A 16585-nucleotide genomic window follows, 5' to 3' on the forward strand; every position below is an offset into this window, starting at 1 on the left:
GGCCAGCTCCTGTCAGTACCGCCCATCTCCACAGACCATGCACGCTGCGTGTGAGCTAAAACGTCCATTTATTTCAAAGCAGTAATAATTTAAAATTATAAAAACTTCCCGCCGCTGAACACTTTAAGAGGGTGAGGTCTGGGAGCCAAGGGCGCCCCCAGCCTCGCCCCGCCGAGGGCTGCCGGGCCAGCTCTGGCTCTGCCTGGCAACCAGGGTGCACGGGGGGGGGCCTCCGCCCAGCGCGGAGGGGGGGGGGCCCAGGCACCTGCAGTCCGGTTGGCAGCCCGCCCTCCCAGTGGCTTGTGCTGCGGCCGCCGCCAGGCCTCAGGAGGTGCCGCTGGCGTGCTCATTGCTGGGCGAGCTGGATGACGATGAGGAAGAGGACGAGGAGAAGCCGACCCCGCTCAGGCCCGGGGGGTTTGTGGCCGTGTTCTGTCCTGTGAGGCTTTTGCGGCACACGGGGCAGCTGTCGTGCTGTGTGGGCGAGAGGGGATGCTTTTGGAGGGGAGGCGGCGAGGCTGTGTGGGCTGGGCAGGCGGCGGTGGGGTGGGGGCGGGCGGCGCACCTGCTCCAGCCAGGGCACAATGCAGCCGTCGTGGAAGAGGTGGTTGCAGGGCAGCTGTCGCACGCGCTCCCCCAGCACATAATCGTCCTTGCACACGGGGCACTCGAGGCCGGAGCCTGTGCAAAGCAGGGGGTCAGGGTAAGGGCCGGGTGAGGGCCCCGTGTGCGGAGGAGGTGCCACCTGTCCACCCCGGGGAGGCCACCCTGAGACGTACCTACGTGCTCCTCTGTGACGGGCACGGTGGGCAGGGCCTGGATCCTCTCCTTGTCGGCCGGTGGGGGGCCCGTGCTCTCAAACTGATTGAGGAGCTGAAAGACAAGAGGCGAGAGTGCCGGGAGCTCCTCGGGGGCGGGGCACGCTCCTGGGGGGCTCCGAGCCGCCAGGCCGCGGCACCTGCAAGAGCACCGAGGCTGCATCGGTCCCGGCCCGGCCGTCGGGGCGCCCCACCCAGCCCTCAGAGGGTGGTGGGCACGAGGCCGGCCTGCAGCCCCCCTACCTGTGTGATAATGGCATCCAGCCCATTGGCCCCCCAGGCGTAGTCCATTGGGTTCGAGTGCAGGACGCCCCTGGTGGAGAGGGGGGCTCAGTGGGCGGCAGGGGTGGGCAGGGCACCCTCCCGCTGCTACTCACCAGGGGCCCAGGCCCAGGCTGGGGATGGTGGCCGGGGTGATAATGCCGTTTACCAGCTGCTGGATGATCCTGCAGAGGGGGGGCCCGTGGTCAGCGGCTCGGCCAGGCCTCCAGAGTGCACCCCAGGGGCTCGAGCCCCGCCACCCCTCGGGGCCCCCTCACCCTTCCAGCGTGGGGACGCCTTCGTGCCGGCCGGTGGCCCGCCGAGCAGTGAGGCGGGCACGGGGCTGGCGGGCGCCATAGCGGTGCCGGGACGGGTGCTCTCGCTCCCGCCGGCTCTCGGGGTCCCTGCCGTCGTCCGCCTGCGCCCCGGGAGGGAACGTGGGGATGTCAAAGCTGTCGTCAAAGATGCCGAAAGCAAAGTGCCCGTAGCCCTGCGGCAGTGCGAGCAGTGGTGGCTGCTCCACGTTCTGGGGGAGAGGAGGGCACAGGTGAGTGAGGGGCACCTGCCGGCCCAGCACTGGGCCATTCCACTTCCATCCCGCTGGTGGCCAAAGAGGGTGCACACCCACGGGGAAGACCCAGTCCCAGCCCCTGCACTCATCTGGGGAGTGAGCAGAGCCAGGGGCTGGCTGGACACACAGGGGAATGGCAGGGGAGCTGGGTCATGACTCACCTCAAAGGGCTGCCGGCTCTGGCTCTGGTCAGTGGGGGCTGTGGAGGGGGCAGATCCGTTCTCTGCGCTCCTGGGGGACAGGGGTCAGCATGAGCAGGGGTCACAACTGGCCTGTGCCCAAGGCTGCTGACACCTGCCTCCCCGCCTGCCCGGGGCAACCACGCCTGGTGTGCAAGGTCAGCAGGGCCTAGGGCAGTGCCTCTCGGCCGCTCCCCTGTGGCTCTGGGAGGGCCCGGACAGCGGCCACCTGACCCCCCACTCTATCCTGGCCTTGGCCACCCCCCGCCCCCCCGGGTACCTGGTGTCTTCCGGAAGCTCCTCGATGAAGCCAGACTCACACCTCGGACAAGTATAATCCTGCGGGGAACAGGGCACATGGCTCCCCTGCTGGGGTGCAGGGTGACCACAGCCCCTCCCTACCTTGGGGCTCCCCCTGCCAGGCAATAGAGTGACCATAGCCTCTCCCTGCCTCAGGGCTCCCCTGCTAGGCATACGGCAAACACAGCCACCCCACCTCCAGGCCCCCCACAGGCACAGAGAAGCACCCAGTAAGAGAGCAGACAGCGGCCCTCCTGGGATCTTGGGGGAACCCAAGGCACCCTGCACAGGGAAGCCCCCAACCCCTGCACTCCCCAAGGCTCCCCGGGCACCTGCAGGCTAGAGAGGTCCAGCACCCCCAGGTCCCTCCTCTGGTGACCATCAGCCCAGACACTGGGTCCCAGGGCAGGTGCCCACAGTAACGTGTTCATCTCCACTTCCCGACCAGCTCCTTGTTGGCCCACCCGGGGAAGCCAGCGGAGGACTCCCTGGGAATCAGGCTCCATCACCAGGGTTGGGGACAGCATATAGGCCTGTTGTGGGCCAGAAGGGAGAACGCCCCCTTCTTCTCACTTCCTCACAGCTAGCTGGGAAGGCTCCCCTTGCAAGGTCTCCAGGGCTTCTCCTGACAAGTCCGTGCGCAGAAAACCTGCCCACCAGGCCCACCCCGACCCTGGCCCTGTCGCCTGGCTGAGGGGACGGTGGCCACAGGTGCAGGAGGCAGAGGCAGCCGGCCAGCCTGCAGCCAGACGCGCACTGTGGGACAACTGGCCAGTGGGCTGTGGGGACCCCCAAGGGAGGCCTGGGGGACTAGTGCCACAGCCTTGGGGGACCACGCTGCCCCCCCCCCCCCGAACCACACTCTCTCCTCAGCTGCGAATCAGCCGCCAGCATGTCCACCTCCACCCCTGTCCTGCCCAGGAAGGTCCTGCCCCACCAAGTCCACCTCCACCCCGTCCCTGTGGACCAGGGGACACTGTCTGTCCTGCAGATGCAGGGCCCACTGATCACCCCACTCCATGGAGAGCCAACCCCAAGTGGCGAGGCCAGCTAGGGGACACAGGTGGCATCAGAGTGGCCAGATCCCCTGGGGAGGCACTGCTGTGCCCAGAGCCACCATCCTAGACACCACCAAGGGGACACAGGCAGAAGGTAGAAGCCTATGCCTGCCACGGGTCCCTGCGGTGCTCAGAGTCCCCTACACCACGCCTGCCACTTGCAGGGACCCCAGGGTGCTCAGTGCCCCCCAACACGAGGCCTGCCAGTCACGAGACAACATATTGCTCAGTGCCCCCAGACGTCAGGCCTGCAAGGCGTGGGGACCCCAGGGTACTGGGTGCCCCCCAACAGCAGGCCTGCCAGTCACGGACAACAGGGTGCTCGCTGTTCCCCCAACGCCAGGCCTGCCACCTGTACATTTGCAGGGACCCCAGGGTGCCTGGTGCTCCCTGAAACCAGGCCAGCCACTTGTAGGGACCCTATCATGCTCAATGTGCCCCAACATCAGACCTGCCAGCTGCAGGACCCCAGTATGCTTGGTGCCCCCTGACACCAGGTCTGCCACAGGTGACTCCCGACACTAGGCCACCTTTAGAGACCCCAGGTCTCTCAGTGCCCCCAACACCAGGCCTGCCACCCACGGGCACCCCAGGGTGCTCGGTAACACCCGACACCAGGCCACCCACGGGGACCCCAGGGCTCTTGGTACCCCCAACACCAGATACGCCACCCGCAGGACCCCAGAGTGCCTGGTGCCCCCTGACACCAGGCATGCAACTTGTGGGGACCCTGGAGCACTTGGTGCCTCCCAACACCAGGCATGCAACTAACTTGTGGGGACCCTGGAGTGCCTTGTGCCCCCTGACACCAGGCCTGCCACGGACGCCTGGTGCTCCGCAACACCAGGCCTGCAACTTATGGAGACCCCATAATACTCACAGCTCCTCCACACACATCAGACACACCACCCACGGGGACCCCAGGGTCCTGACACCAGGCCTGCCAGCCGTGGGGACCCCGGAGCGCGCGCACACGCGGCTCCCTGCACCCCCCACCATGCCCACACCTGGAGTCCACGCCTCAGCCCGCAGCCTTGCACAGGATGAGTCTGGGCCTGCGCTCCGGCCCAGCCGGTTCCTGCACTCAGCGCGCAGGGCTCGCCGGGCAGGCGGGCGGCCATCGTGTGCACGGGTACCTCACTCACCCAGGGCCCGGTGTCCGTCCCCGTGCGCCCCGCGTGCCTCCCCCGTGCGCCCCGCGTCCGTCCCGGAACACCCGCGCTCCCAGCAGCACCGGACGCGGGCCCGAGCGGGGCGCCCGCCGACCGGAAGCGGCCCTTGAGCCCCGGCGGCCGCGCGGTCGGCCACGAGGGCCTCGGGGGGACCCGGCTCCCCGCAGCCGCCGGTCCTGGGGTCTCCCCCACGGCCGAGGCGCGGCCCCGCCGCCAGCGTCGCCCCGCACCCCGCTCCGCCTCGCGCGCCCAGCCCCGCCCCGCCCGGGCCTCACCGGCAGACGCGGCACGATCTCCACCGAGCAACAGTGGCAGAAGTAGCGCCCGGGCCGCGGCGCCGCCTCGGCCATGGCCGCCGCCGCCGCCGCCTCCGCCCGCCGCCCGCGCGGCGCCGCCGCCGGCCGTTTTCTGCTCCCCGCCGGCCGCACCGCGCCCGCGCACGCACGCAAAGCACGCACGGCGCGCAGCGGGGCGGGGCCTGCGTGGGGGCGTCGACGGGGCAGGAGCCGAGGGGGCGCGGCCTGAGTGGGCATGTCACTAGGACTGGTGCTGTTGGGGGTGGGGCCGGAGCGCATGGGCGGGGCCTGCTTGGGGGCGTCGCCGGGGCAAGCGCGGCAGGGGGCGGGGCCGGAGTGGGGACGTCACCAAAAGGGCGCCGTTGGGAGCGGGACTGAGGCTCAGAGGCGGAACCTGCGAGGGGACGTAACAAGAAGGGCGCCGTCGGGGGCGGGGCCTACCTACTGCCTTCACCCTGGCAACCGCCGTGGGTGTGGCCGGAACGCAAAGGGGGCCTGCGTCACCTGGGCAAGCGCCGTCGGGGGCGTGGCCTGGTCTGAGGGGCGGGGTCTGGGCTCAGCGCGGAAGGCGTCCTCGAAGCTTCGACTGCGTGTTCGGCTCCCCGCGCCCCTTCCCTGCTCCCCGCGCCCCTTCCCTGCTCCCCGCGCCCCTTCCCTGCTCCCCGCGCCCCTTCCCGGCTCCCCGCGCCCCTTCCCCGCTCCCCGCGCCCCTTCCCCGCTCCCCGCGCCCCTTCCCCGCTCCCCGCGCCCCTTCCCTGCTCCCCGCGCCCCTTCCCTGCTCCCCGCGCCCCTCCCCTCCCCGCCCTCCCCCCGCCCCTCCCCGCGCCCCGCCCTTCCCTGCTCCCCGCGCCCCTTCCCTGCTCCCCGCGCCCCTTCCCTGCTCCCCGCGCCCCTTCCCTGCTCCCCGCGCCCCTTCCCCGCTCCCCGCGCCCCCTCCCTGCTCCCCGCGCCCCTTCCCTGCTCCCCGCGCCCCTTCCCCGCTCCCCGCGCCCCTTCCCTGCTCCCCGCGCCCCTTCCCCGCTCCCCGCGCCCCCTCCCTGCTCCCCGCGCCCCCAGCCCCCTCCCCGCGCCCCTTCCCCGCTCCCCGCGCCCCTTCCCCGTTCCCCGCGCCCCTTCCCGGCTCCCCGCGCCCCTTCCCCGCTCCCCCGCCCCTGCCCCGCGTCCCCCCCAAGTCCCCTCCCCGCGCCCCTCGCCCCTTCCCCACTCCCCTCGCCCCCCCGAGTCCCCTCCCCGCGCCCCTTCCCGACTCCCCTCGCCCCTTCCCCGCTCCCCGTGCCCCTTCCATGCTCCCCGCACCCCCTCCCCATCCCTTCCATGCTCCCCCGCACCCCTTCCTGGCTCCCTGTGCCCCTTCCCCGCACCCCTCACCCCTTCCCCGCTCCCCTCACCCCTTCCCCGCTCCCCTCACCCCTTCCCCGCTCCCCTCACCCCTTCTCCGCTCCCCGTGCCCCTTCCCGGCTCCCCGCGCCCCTTTCCCGCTCCCACATGGTCCCCACTGCTCCCGAGTCCACCATGCACACCTCGCATTCACATCCTGTGAGTGTCCCTGGGTGTTCCCCGAACACACATCCACGGTTCCCATGTAGTTCTGTGGTGGGGCTCCTGCGTCCCCATTCCCTCCCCACTGGGGCAGCTGGGAACCTGGGACCCCTGGCCCTTCCCTTAGCTGGGCGCACCCCACATCTAGCCCACATTGCTGGGCTGGCCAGGGCACTAGACAAGGGAGAACGAGGCCCAGCTGCCCACCATGATGGGGGGCCACGGGAGACCCTAATTCTGTAGGCTTCCAGTGGGCACCCAGCACAGCCAGGGCTGAACCCAGGCAGGCCTGGGCATTTGGGCATGGGGCACTCCACCCCCAGGGCCTTACAGAACGCCAGCTGCCAGGCTGACCAGACGGCACCCTCAGACCTCCCTGGGCAGGGTGCCCCTCTGTTTTCATCACTGCAGGGCAGGGAGGAGCCGGCCCTCTAAGCCTTGTTGTAACCATCTGTGAAATGTGGGTCCCCCAGCACCCCATGGCTGACTCCTGCTGTGCCTTGGGGTCCTCCCCTCTCATGTGGAGAAGCAGGACAGTTCCCCACACCCTCCTCCAGAGCCTGGCTGGCGGCAGCAGCTGGGTGACCCCTGCTCAGCGCTGGGGCCCTGGACACGGGCCTGGTGGAGACACTTGTGGGTGTATGCTTTCGTCTTTGTGATGCATACTTGTGCTTGTGTGATAGGCAGAGGGGGGGCTTTCATCTGTTGGGTCACACCCCCAAAGTCCCCCAACAACAGCTAGGCCTGGGCCAGGGGCCCCAGAGGGCCATCCAGGTCCTCCACGAGGTACTGGGGGCCAAAGCACCTGGCTTGAGCCGCCTGCCCTGGCGCTTCCGGCCCCATTTCCTTCCATCTCCACCCCGACCCAACCCGTGTGCAACCTGACTTGGGCGTCTGGGTTTTACTTTGGGTCCCTTTGGGTTTGGGTGTTGCTGGTCCTTGGGCGCGGGGCTCCTGCTCACCCAGCAGGTGTAGGGAGCAGAGGTCCCAGCTGGGGCTGGGGGATCCCTCTCTCACCCTGGGGAACACAGGAAGAGGACAGGATTCCTCCTGCATAGCACTCCACATTTTTGTTTGTTTCTGTCTGTTTGGGAGGCTGGCTCGCTCCCCAGATGCCTGCCACAACCCCCGGATGGGCTGAGGCCAGCAGCCAACAAAGCCATCCAGCCCTCCCACGCTGTGGCTGGGGGCCCAAAATGGGGGCCCTCACGGCTGCCCCCCGAGGTCTGCGTGGGCAGGGGGTTGAGCTGGGCCCTGAACCACAGCCCACCTGCTCACTCCAAGTCCGGGAAGTTCCAAGTTGCAGCAAAGATGCGAGAAATGGAGGAGACGGAGTGGCCGGCTGGTTGCTCATCGTTGCCCAGCCCTGGGGCCTTGTCCTCAGGCCCTGGGGGACCTGGCCACAGCACAGGGCAGCACAGGGGTCACCTGCCTCGTTCTCAATGCCCCCTTGGCACACCACCACACACCCGTGGGCAGCCCACGAGGGTTCTTTTTCTGTTCTATGGAGGCCACCACAGGGACTTTGTGGCCTAAGGGATATGGGACAGCCCACCCTGGGCCCCCTGACCTGGCAGAAGTTGGCACTTAAGAGTGCAGCCCGCAAGCCTCTGTCAGGGGAAACGCAGGCCTGGGTGCACCTGCTCACTGAGCCAGTCCCTCAGCCTCAGGTCCCTCTAGAACAGCAGACAGGCTCACCCGCAGCAGCCCAGGACATGCCGGAGGCCCCGTGGATTGCTCAGGGGCCTGGGTTGGGCTGCTTCTAGGGCTGGGGCCAGTGGTGACCCAGGCTGGCCCGGCCTCAGCCATGCTTCCCCAGCAATGACCGGCAGGAAAGGCCAGTTCCAGGCAGGCTTCAGCTTCCAGCTTGCCCCAAGTCCTGGGTTTGTGTCCATTTTACAGAGAGGAAGGCAGAGGCAGCACCCCCAGCTGAGAGTCATGCTGGGTACTCAGCCAGGCACTGCCATGTCCCTCCAGTCCAAGTCCTCCCAGTCGCCCTTCATGCTGGACACAGGAGGAGGCTGGGGCTCTGTCTGTGCTGGTCTCCGCTGCAGCCAGCTCCGGGCAACCTTGGCGTAGGCCATCGCCATCCAATCACCACCATCAGGGTCTGGGCAGGGTGGCAGAGTTCCTGGGGCGGCTGCGGGGGGTGGGTGGGGGCTGGCTGCAGAATGAGCCTGGGCCTGAGGGAGGGGGAATAGGGTCTGAAGAGCAGCCCCTCCCCACAAGGCTGCCATGGAATCTTATAAGCACTGGCCACTCAGCCTATAACCTCGCTTCCTCCCCTCCCCACCCCAGCCACGGTGGGGGTCAGGCCTTGGCCAAGGTCACCATCCCAACGAGCACGGTCAGTGAGGACACAGGGGCCCGGCCTGTCCGATGTCCTCCATGCTGGAGAACATCCAGGCAGCAGGGGCAAGGTCAGGCGAAGACAGCCGAGTCCTCTGCTGACCACAACAGGGGAGTCGGGGTGAAGGGGAGGTCGGGGTGAAGGAAGGGGCATGGGTGTGGCCCCCCAGAGGAGCCTGTTTTTACTTGGGAAAATGCAGGGTGGCAGGCAGGACCCCCACCCTCCGCTCCTTCATCTTCCCACCAGTTTCACGCAAACTTTTGTTTTGTTGTCTGTCCTTCCTGCAGAGGAGTCTGCCTTGGTCACCATGGCACCCAGCACCCCAGGTCCAGCTGCACCCAAAGAAGCTCATTACTTCTCACAAGACCTGGACAGAAGGGTTGGGGATGGGGGTGACGAGTAGCTAGCCCAGCCCCTATGGATGTCATGGCTGGCAAGGCCCCTCCCTGCTTGGGCACACCTTGGGGAGGGGGGAGGCGGTGCAGCACCCAGGCAGGGTCTGGTAGAGGACAGGGTGCTGTAGCCTGGGGCTGGCGCAGGGCGCTGTGAGCTTTCACTGCCAGCGCCCTGCCCCTTTGCTTGCACCCAGCTGTGCCCGGGCGCTGCACGCTGCTCGGGCCAGTAGCTAGGAGCAGGAGCCATATCCAGACAGAGCCCTGGGGGCAGCAGAGGGGGGCCATGTGAGAGGCAGCAGTACCCAGCCACCTGTGGACCCCACTGCCGCCCCACAGAGTGGCAGTCGGAGCCGCGGGTCAGCCGCAGACACCCCAGCTCCCCTCCACCACCACCACCCCGCCACTAGCGCCCCGCCCCGGGCCGGCCCCGCCCCGGCTGCGGCCAGCGGGTCCTTTATAGGGCAGCGCTCCGGGAAGCCTGGGCCGCCGCCCTCCCCAACAGCCCGCGACCGGCTCAGCTCCGCCATGCGTCCCGGGGCGCCCGGGCCACTGTGGCCACTGCCCTGGGGGGCCCTGGCCTGGGCCGTGGGCCTCGTGGGCTCCATGGGCTCGGGGGACCCCAAGCCTGGTGAGTGGGGCAGCCGGAAGCGGCGGGCGGGGGCGGGCCACCCACGTGGGGCGGCGGGGAATGTGGCCCCCGGGGGTGCCTGGGCGCGGGGGTGGCCTCGGCGAGCGGCTGGGGATGCGGAGCTTGGCAGGCCTGGGCGCGAACTGGGCGTCAGGGAGGGGAAAAAGGTCCACAGCGGCTAGCAGTCACACCGGGTGGATCTCCATGGCGGTCCCCTGTCGGGGGCGTCTCCTCCCCCCCCACATGTCTGACTGGACACAGGTCCACAGAGCCCACAAATGGCACAGCTGTGATTTGAACCCAGGCCACCCCGGGTGGGCGGTGGCATTAGCCCCCCTGCCTCAGTTTCCCCACTGCCCCCGAGGACAGGCCAGACCTCAGGGTTCCAAGCTCCAGACTGGACACCCAGAGCCCAGGGCTGGGGTGCACCCACTCCCCACCCCCCGCTGAGGGCCCCCTCCCCGAGGGCCGCGTCCCCGGGGAGAGGAGGGTGAGCTCATGCACGGAGAATGTTCCCAAGTTGGAGTGAGTAAGAGGCGGGCCGGCGGGGGGGGGGGGGGTGCTGCCGGGCTGGGGGCTCCGCGTGCCCGCGGGCACTGTCTAGACAGAGGGCAGAGGTGGGAGACGCCGCCCAGGGGGCCCGCTGACCCTGACACGCGCCGGGCAGGGTGCCAGGCCCAGGCCAGCTGGGATGGGGGTGGGCGGGAGGAGCTGGGGGGACCCCTGGGTGCCACGGTGCCATGGTGCCGATGCCTGCAGGAGGCGTGTGCTGGCTGCAGCAGGGCCCGGAGGCCACCTGTAGCCTGGTGCTCAGGACTGAAGTGAGCCGAGCCGACTGCTGCGCCTCGGGCAGTGTGGACACCGCCTGGTCCAACCTCAGCTACCCCGGGGACAAGATGAGCCTCCTGGGCCTGCTGGGCCTGGTGCACTGCCTGCCGTGCAGAGGTGAGCGCCCAGTGTGGGGAGCCCCAGCTACCCTGCACACTCAGCCCCCAGCGGGAACTGCCCCCAGCTGACCGAGCTGTCCGGTCATGGTCAGCCCTGCAGTCAGGCCCTCAACCAGGCGGGAGTAGGGGGTGTGGGGGGGTCTTTCCAACCAGCCCGAGGCAGCCAGGGGGGTGGGGGCGGCCCAGGGGTCAGGCCCCGGGGTGGTGGGGCCAGGCCAACTCGGGAAGGTGATGAATCCCAGATAGCCTGGCTGGGTGGTCCCTGCAGACACCGCCCTGGCTTGGCGGGCAGACATCAAAAAAGGGCCTGGATGGGGGCTCCCCCACCTCCCAGGAGCGATTCCAGATGTGCAGGCGGACAATGGCGGTGTGCAGCGTGGGGGGGGGGGGCACCCAGGTGCGGCCCACAAGCACATTCACGCAGCTCCTCTCCGCACATCTCCCCACCTCACCGGGTGTGCGTACCCCCAGGCTGCAGTTCCCCAGAGCAGGATGTGCGCCCCGACCCCCCGGGAGGCTGTAGCTCCCCAAAGCTGGGTGTGCGCCCTGGCCCCCACAAGGCTGCAGCTCCCCAGAGCGGGGTGTGCGCCCTGATTCCCCAGGGAGGCTGCAGCTCCCCAGAGTGGGATATGCGCCCCGACCCCCCGGGAGGCTGCAGCTCCCCAGAGTGGGATATGCGCCCCGGCCCCCCCGGAGAGGCTGCAGCTCCGCGCTGCCCCAGCAGGTCCCCGGTCCCAGCGGCAGCTCGCTGAACCCGGCGTCCTGTCTCCGCAGATTCGTGCGACGGCGTCGAGTGCGGCCCGGGCAAAGCGTGCCGCCTGCTGCGGGGCCGCCCGCGCTGCGAGTGCGCGCCTGACTGTGCGGGGCTGCCGGCGCGTCTGCACGTCTGCGGCTCCGACGGCGCCACCTACCGCGACGAGTGCGAGCTGCGCGCCGCGCGCTGCCGCGGCCACCCGGACCTGCGCGTCATGTACCGGGGCCGCTGCCGCAGTGCGTGGGGGCTGGCTTGGGGTGCGGGTATGGGGCCTGGGGTGCGTGTCCTGGGACGGTCCTGAGGTGCAGGGGCGGGGCGCTTGTCTGGGGGCATTCCTGGGATGTAGGGGCAGGGTTTGTTGTGGGGTGGGGTAACTTGTCTGGGGTGCGGGTGCGGGGCTTTTGTGGAGTAGAATGAGGTACTTGACTTGGAGGCTGTCCTGGGGTGCAGGGGCGGGGCTTGTTGTAAGGTGGGGTGCCGTGCTTGGCTAGGAGTCGTCCTGAGGTACAGGGGCGGGGTGCTCGTCTGGGGGCGGGCCTGGGTTGCAGGAGCAGGGTTTGTTGCGGGGTGGGGTACTTGGCTGGGGACGTTCCTGGAGTGCAGGGGGGCTGCGCGTCACCCGAACACCGGGGTCCTCATCCCGTGGCCCTGACCCGCCCGCCCACAGAGTCGTGCGCGCACGTGGTGTGCCCGCGGCCGCAGTCGTGCGTCGTGGACCAGACGGGCAGCGCTCACTGCGTGCTGTGCCGGGCGGCGCCGTGCCCCGCGCCCTCCGGCCCGGGCCAGGAGCTCTGCGGCAACGACAACGTCACCTACGTGTCCTCGTGCCACCTGCGCCAGGCCACCTGCTTCCTGGGCCGCTCCATCGGCGTGCGTCACGCGGGCAGCTGCACAGGTACGGATGCGTGGGCGGACCCCGCAGGGCGACCCCCCGAAACGCTCACGCGCCCGTTCCTCGCAGGGCTCCCCGAGGAGCCACCCGCCATGGTGGAGTCCCACGAGGAGGAGGAGGAGGAAGAGGAGGCGGAGAACTTCGTGTGAGCTGCGGGATCCCCGCGTCTAATTTATTGCCACCGTGGAGTCTAACTTATGTCCTGCGGCTGCGGGGGAGCCCCCCCCCCGCAACCGCCCCAGGATGTCTCGGAAGGAGTGAGGACAGGGAGGCCTGGAGCCCACGAGGCGGGTGGCCCCAACCGTCCCTCAGAAGAGGGAACCGCGCCCGACCCGCAGCCACGGGCTCTGCCGACCTTCCAGCAGCGAGAAGCCGGTGCCTGGGCCAGGAGGCAAGCAGGGGCATGGCACGGGGCCCAGGAGGCAGTCCCAAGGCTGCCTCCCACCCCGTTTCCTGCTGGGGAGCTCGACAGGGTGAGCCCCGGTGAGGAAGTGCAGATGTGGAGAGGGGCACTTCCGGACTTGGTGCCATCAGGGTCTCTGGCTCTCACTCAGCCCCTAGCTCAGGTCCAGCTTTCAGCCCTTTCACCCACAGGGGTCGGCCCATGGAGGACATAGGGTAGGGAGGGGACCCTCCAGGAAGGGAGCTCGGTCACCCTGTGCCTCCCACAAGTGCCTTGGCTGGAGGACCTGCACCTGGGCACCCAGCCCCGCTTCCCAACTAGAGCCTTGCCTTACCAAGGAAATAAAGACCAAAAAAGAACAAAATCATGAAAACCCTTCCTCTCCCTCTCCCTCTGGGGCTGGAGCCTGGCATGGGTATTCAGGGGAAGGGGTCCAGAGCTGAACCACGTCGTCCATCCTTGGCCTTAGCAGTACGTGTGGGGCACAGCAGGGGTGGGTCCAGGCCCGCTCTCCTGGGGAGGCCCCTGGTCTGGCGTGCAGAGGTGGCAGCCTAGGGGGACAGTTAGGATATGGCAACACCTAGATAGATCAGAATCAGTAACACTCACATGCCATGCCCTGGGGGCCCGCAGCTGAGGGAGGGGCAGGGGCAGGGCCAGTTCTGACTCTGACCCACCCCCCACCCTCAGCCACAAAAGATCCCAGATCCCCTTGCGCACCTGTTGGGGCCCAGAGGTCGCAGGTGAGGGGCTGGGTCGGGGATCACCCTGGTGCAGCACATCCTGGATCCAGCCCACGAAGGCAGACAGCTGTGTGTACACATCCGGGGTTTTTGGGTCACCACACCACAAGCCTGAGAAGGACGCCAGGCCATGGGCCTGGCCCTTGCACACCAGGGGTCCCCCAGAGTCCCCCTGGTGGAGGAAGGAACAGTCAGTCAGAGGCTATATCCTCCCAGGCTCATCGCCCCATCCGCCCTGAAGTCCCTGCCTGTGAGTACCTCACAGCTCTCCACTGCCCTGCAGTAATGGGGTTCATTGAGACAGAGCCATCTTTGCTCAGCTGAGATGATGGGGAGTGGGCTCTGTCCTGGGGGGGAGGGTACCCACAGCGGCCCCCTGTGTGTGGACACCCAGGGAATTGATGGCTGCTGCAGGCTACTGCACAAGGCGGCCATGGGTGCTGGCTGTGGGGCAGGCTGGCCCTGTATAACTACGTTTTTCAGCCAGGAAGCTGGCTCTCCCCAGTTCCCACACCAGGAAGTAGAAGCTGCACCAGGCCCAGACTCCCGCCTGGGAACAAAACCCTCCCTTAATTGTATTGCTGGGCGCCCCCAGGGCAGGAGACTCTGGCCTGCCCCACCTTGCACCAGCCTCTCCTGGACCCTGCTGGTGTCTGCTGTGGTGTTCTGTGCCTGCCCCTCCCTCCGTCCCCAGCCTCACCCACCGAGCAAATTCCACGCCTCCGGCGGCGGTCCCCACTGCCAGTGCAGAGCACGCCTGGCCGCAGCTGGCCCCGCCAGGAGTCATTGCAGGCATGCAGGCCCAGCACTCGAATCTCAGCCTCCATCAGCCCAGACGGTGGCTCATTGAAGCTGGACACGGAGCCCCAGCCAGTCACCTTGCACCACGTCCCAGCCGCTGGGGGTTTGGTGCCTGGGGGCGGCAGCTGCAGCAACCCCACGGCGGGGCCCAGGATGGCAGAACCATTCAGCTACGGGGAGAAAAAATAGGCTAGGGCAACACGCCCTGGCTGCCCCCGCCTCTCCGCCCCCCACCGACCCCTGCACTCAATACCCCAGTCTGTAGCCCCTTCCATTCCAGCTGGCATGGGCCTTCAGGAAGCCTGCCTGGCATGGGCAGGGGGATGCCCTGGTGGGTCAGCTCACCTGCAGCAGGCAGATGTCATTGAAATAGCTCAAGGGCTGATAGTCTGGGTGCAGGACAGCATCCGAGATGCCCAACGTTTGCTGTGTGGGCTCCGGGTCCTGCAGGCTGTGGGCTCCCAGCACCACCAGGCCAGAACGGGGGTCTCTGTGAGAAGAGGGAGCCCCCATCCGACTCTGGCCTGACATGGGATCCCCCCCAACCATGCCCTCCTACCCAGCTCCAGCCAGAGCCACCCTCCCCGGACACCTGTCACATCCGCCTCCTCCCCCAGCACCTCCCTCACCTGCCGTGCATGCAGTGGGCAGCTGAGACGACCCACTGGGGTTGCAGCAGGAACCCCCCACAGTAGGGCCGGCCCTCGAAGCTCATCGCAGCCATAAACGGCCGGGAGTGTGGGGGCACCTCGCGACCCCCGATGATCCAGGTTGCCCAGCAGCCTGAAGGCATGGGAGGGCCTGGGTCAGGCAGAGCAAGAGGAGCAAGGGGGAAACCCCTGAGGGTGGGAGGGTTCTCAGGCCCCCACTGAGTCACCCAGGGCCCGCTGGTCCTCAGGGTGCTGGGGCTCCAGGTAGGGGGGCTCACCAGGGGATCGGACGAGCAGTGTCAGCACAGCCAGTAGCAGGTGGCACAGGAACCCCATGGTGGTGCTGGCTGAACTGCCGCCCAACCCCAACAGCAGGCAGAAGGGGAGCAGGTTGTGTGGCCTGGGGGCGGGGCCTGAGCCCTGCAGTGACTGGAGCCCTGTGGGGCAGCTCCGAGTATGGGCCCCAGACCATGGGGAGGCTCCAGGGTCTTAGCACAGCCCCACACAGCCCCAGCTGAACACACTCAGGATGGGCAGGCAGAGCCTGGAGCTCCCCGAGAGAGGACGGGACACAGGGTTCCCCCCGCCGAACCTCCTGGACATACTGGATGGGTGCTGTGAGCAGCAAGTGAGCTCAGAGAGCCATGAGGGGAGGTGGGTGGCCCAGGCCTCCCCCCATGGGTGTTCACACTGCAGCACGGGCCCCGTTTCCTCCGGAGCCCCCCTCCCCAGCTGTGCCTCCACATAAACAGAAAGCAGAGAGGGGGACAGCTGGCCATGAGAGCTGTACTTTGCTGTCTCTGTGTCCTCTCTGCTGGGCAGGCAAGGTCAGGATCGGGGAGCCGTGTGGCCAGCTGCTTCCTGTCCTGGGTGTGGGGTTGTGAAAGAGATAACGGCACATCCACCCCACAGCTGGGCCCAGTGGGACAGGCAGGCTCGCTGAAGGGAAGGCCTGGGCCGTCAATGAGGGCCCCTGGGCTGTCACTGGACCTCACTTGGGGGGTGGAACCCACCAGGCAGGGAAGAGCTGGGACCCCAGGGCTCCTGGGCTGAGGTTTCCAGCGGGGGGAGCTGAGTGACCGTGTGTGTCCCTTGTGGTCACCCAGGGAGGAGGGTGAGGACCTGGGGCTTGGTTGGGGGGGGTGTATGCCACCCACCTGATTCTCTGGCCTCGCATGTCCATCTTAGGAACTCCCAGGGCTGGTGAGAAGGTGGCAGGTACAGAGGCCACCCTGTGGGATTCTGTCTGGTCGCCCCATTGCCCATTCCTTTCAGGAACATCTACTGAGCCCCAGTTGTGTGCCAGCGTCACACAGGGTAACCACTGGGCAGCTCACGGCTGCCCCCCCCACATCCTGTAATGCAAGCAAAGGGTACAAGTTCATGGTCTTCCCTCAGGCTTCCTCCCTCCACACACACACACATACACACACACAAACATACACCAGGCCTCACTGCAGGTCCAGGCTTAGGGAAGTGTGTGTGTGTGGGGGGGAGGGGATTGAGGGACCCTGGGGACCACCACGTGCCTTCACGCTCGGCTGCAAAGGGCTGTGCAGCAGGGCGGGGGGAGCACTTCAAGGAGCTACCAGCACCTCCCCACGCTGCATCCCGACTCTGGGGGCTACCTGTCTAGCCCTCCAGCTGGCCACATTCCTCCAAAAGCAACTGGCCTTGAGCTGCTGGCTGCCCTGCTCTCGACCCCACAGGGGGCAACAGTATTGCCTGAGTCCCTGGGCGGCCCCGCAGGCACAGGGGAGAGCCCAGTGGAGCTCCCTGCTTTGGCCTGGTCCAGTCCCTGTAGTTGTGGACATGTGAGAGGAAGCCA

The 16585-nt window shown here is 68.0% G+C and overlaps 3 protein-coding genes across 5 annotated transcripts; 1 reads left to right on the forward strand and 2 right to left on the reverse strand.

Annotated features, from left to right (window-relative positions):
* Positions 1–51: 51 nt before the first annotated feature.
* RNF126 (ring finger protein 126) lies at positions 52–4819 on the reverse strand. 2 transcript variants are annotated; one of them, XM_040990297.1, is made up of 9 exons: positions 4635–4819; positions 2110–2168; positions 1812–1881; positions 1358–1605; positions 1196–1264; positions 1062–1131; positions 780–873; positions 566–681; positions 52–474 (listed from the first exon to the last, which is right to left on the reverse strand). In XM_040990297.1, the coding sequence occupies exons 1-9, from the start codon at positions 4707–4709 to the stop codon at positions 325–327; spliced, it is 951 nt and encodes a 316-aa protein (XP_040846231.1). In that variant the 5' UTR covers positions 4710–4819; the 3' UTR covers positions 52–324. The 2 variants fall into 2 exon arrangements, with proteins under 2 accessions (XP_040846231.1, XP_040846232.1); XM_040990298.1 differs by having other exon boundaries at positions 1196–1267; positions 1442–1605; positions 4635–4716.
* Positions 4820–9373: 4554 nt separating this feature from the next.
* FSTL3 (follistatin like 3) lies at positions 9374–12912 on the forward strand. 2 transcript variants are annotated; one of them, XM_040990300.1, is made up of 5 exons: positions 9374–9567; positions 10327–10512; positions 11289–11504; positions 11936–12163; positions 12230–12912. In XM_040990300.1, exons 1-5 carry the CDS (start codon positions 9465–9467, stop codon positions 12307–12309), a joined length of 813 nt encoding a protein of 270 aa, XP_040846234.1. In that variant the 5' UTR covers positions 9374–9464; the 3' UTR covers positions 12310–12912. The 2 variants fall into 2 exon arrangements, with proteins under 2 accessions (XP_040846234.1, XP_040846233.1); XM_040990299.1 differs by having other exon boundaries at positions 11936–12912.
* A 33-nt stretch (positions 12913–12945) lies between these two features.
* Positions 12946–15093, reverse strand: PRSS57 (serine protease 57). The gene is made up of 6 exons (XM_040990301.1): positions 15036–15093; positions 14737–14890; positions 14453–14597; positions 14011–14277; positions 13284–13478; positions 12946–13114 (listed from the first exon to the last, which is right to left on the reverse strand). Exons 1-6 carry the CDS (start codon positions 15091–15093, stop codon positions 12983–12985), a joined length of 951 nt encoding a protein of 316 aa, XP_040846235.1. The 3' UTR covers positions 12946–12982.
* Between the last annotated feature and the right edge of the window lie 1492 nt (positions 15094–16585).

Source organism: Ochotona curzoniae, unplaced genomic scaffold (assembly GCF_017591425.1).
Source record: "Ochotona curzoniae isolate NIBS_2020 unplaced genomic scaffold, NIBS_Ocur_1.0 contig_605, whole genome shotgun sequence".
Classification (NCBI taxonomy): domain Eukaryota; kingdom Metazoa; phylum Chordata; class Mammalia; order Lagomorpha; family Ochotonidae; genus Ochotona; species Ochotona curzoniae.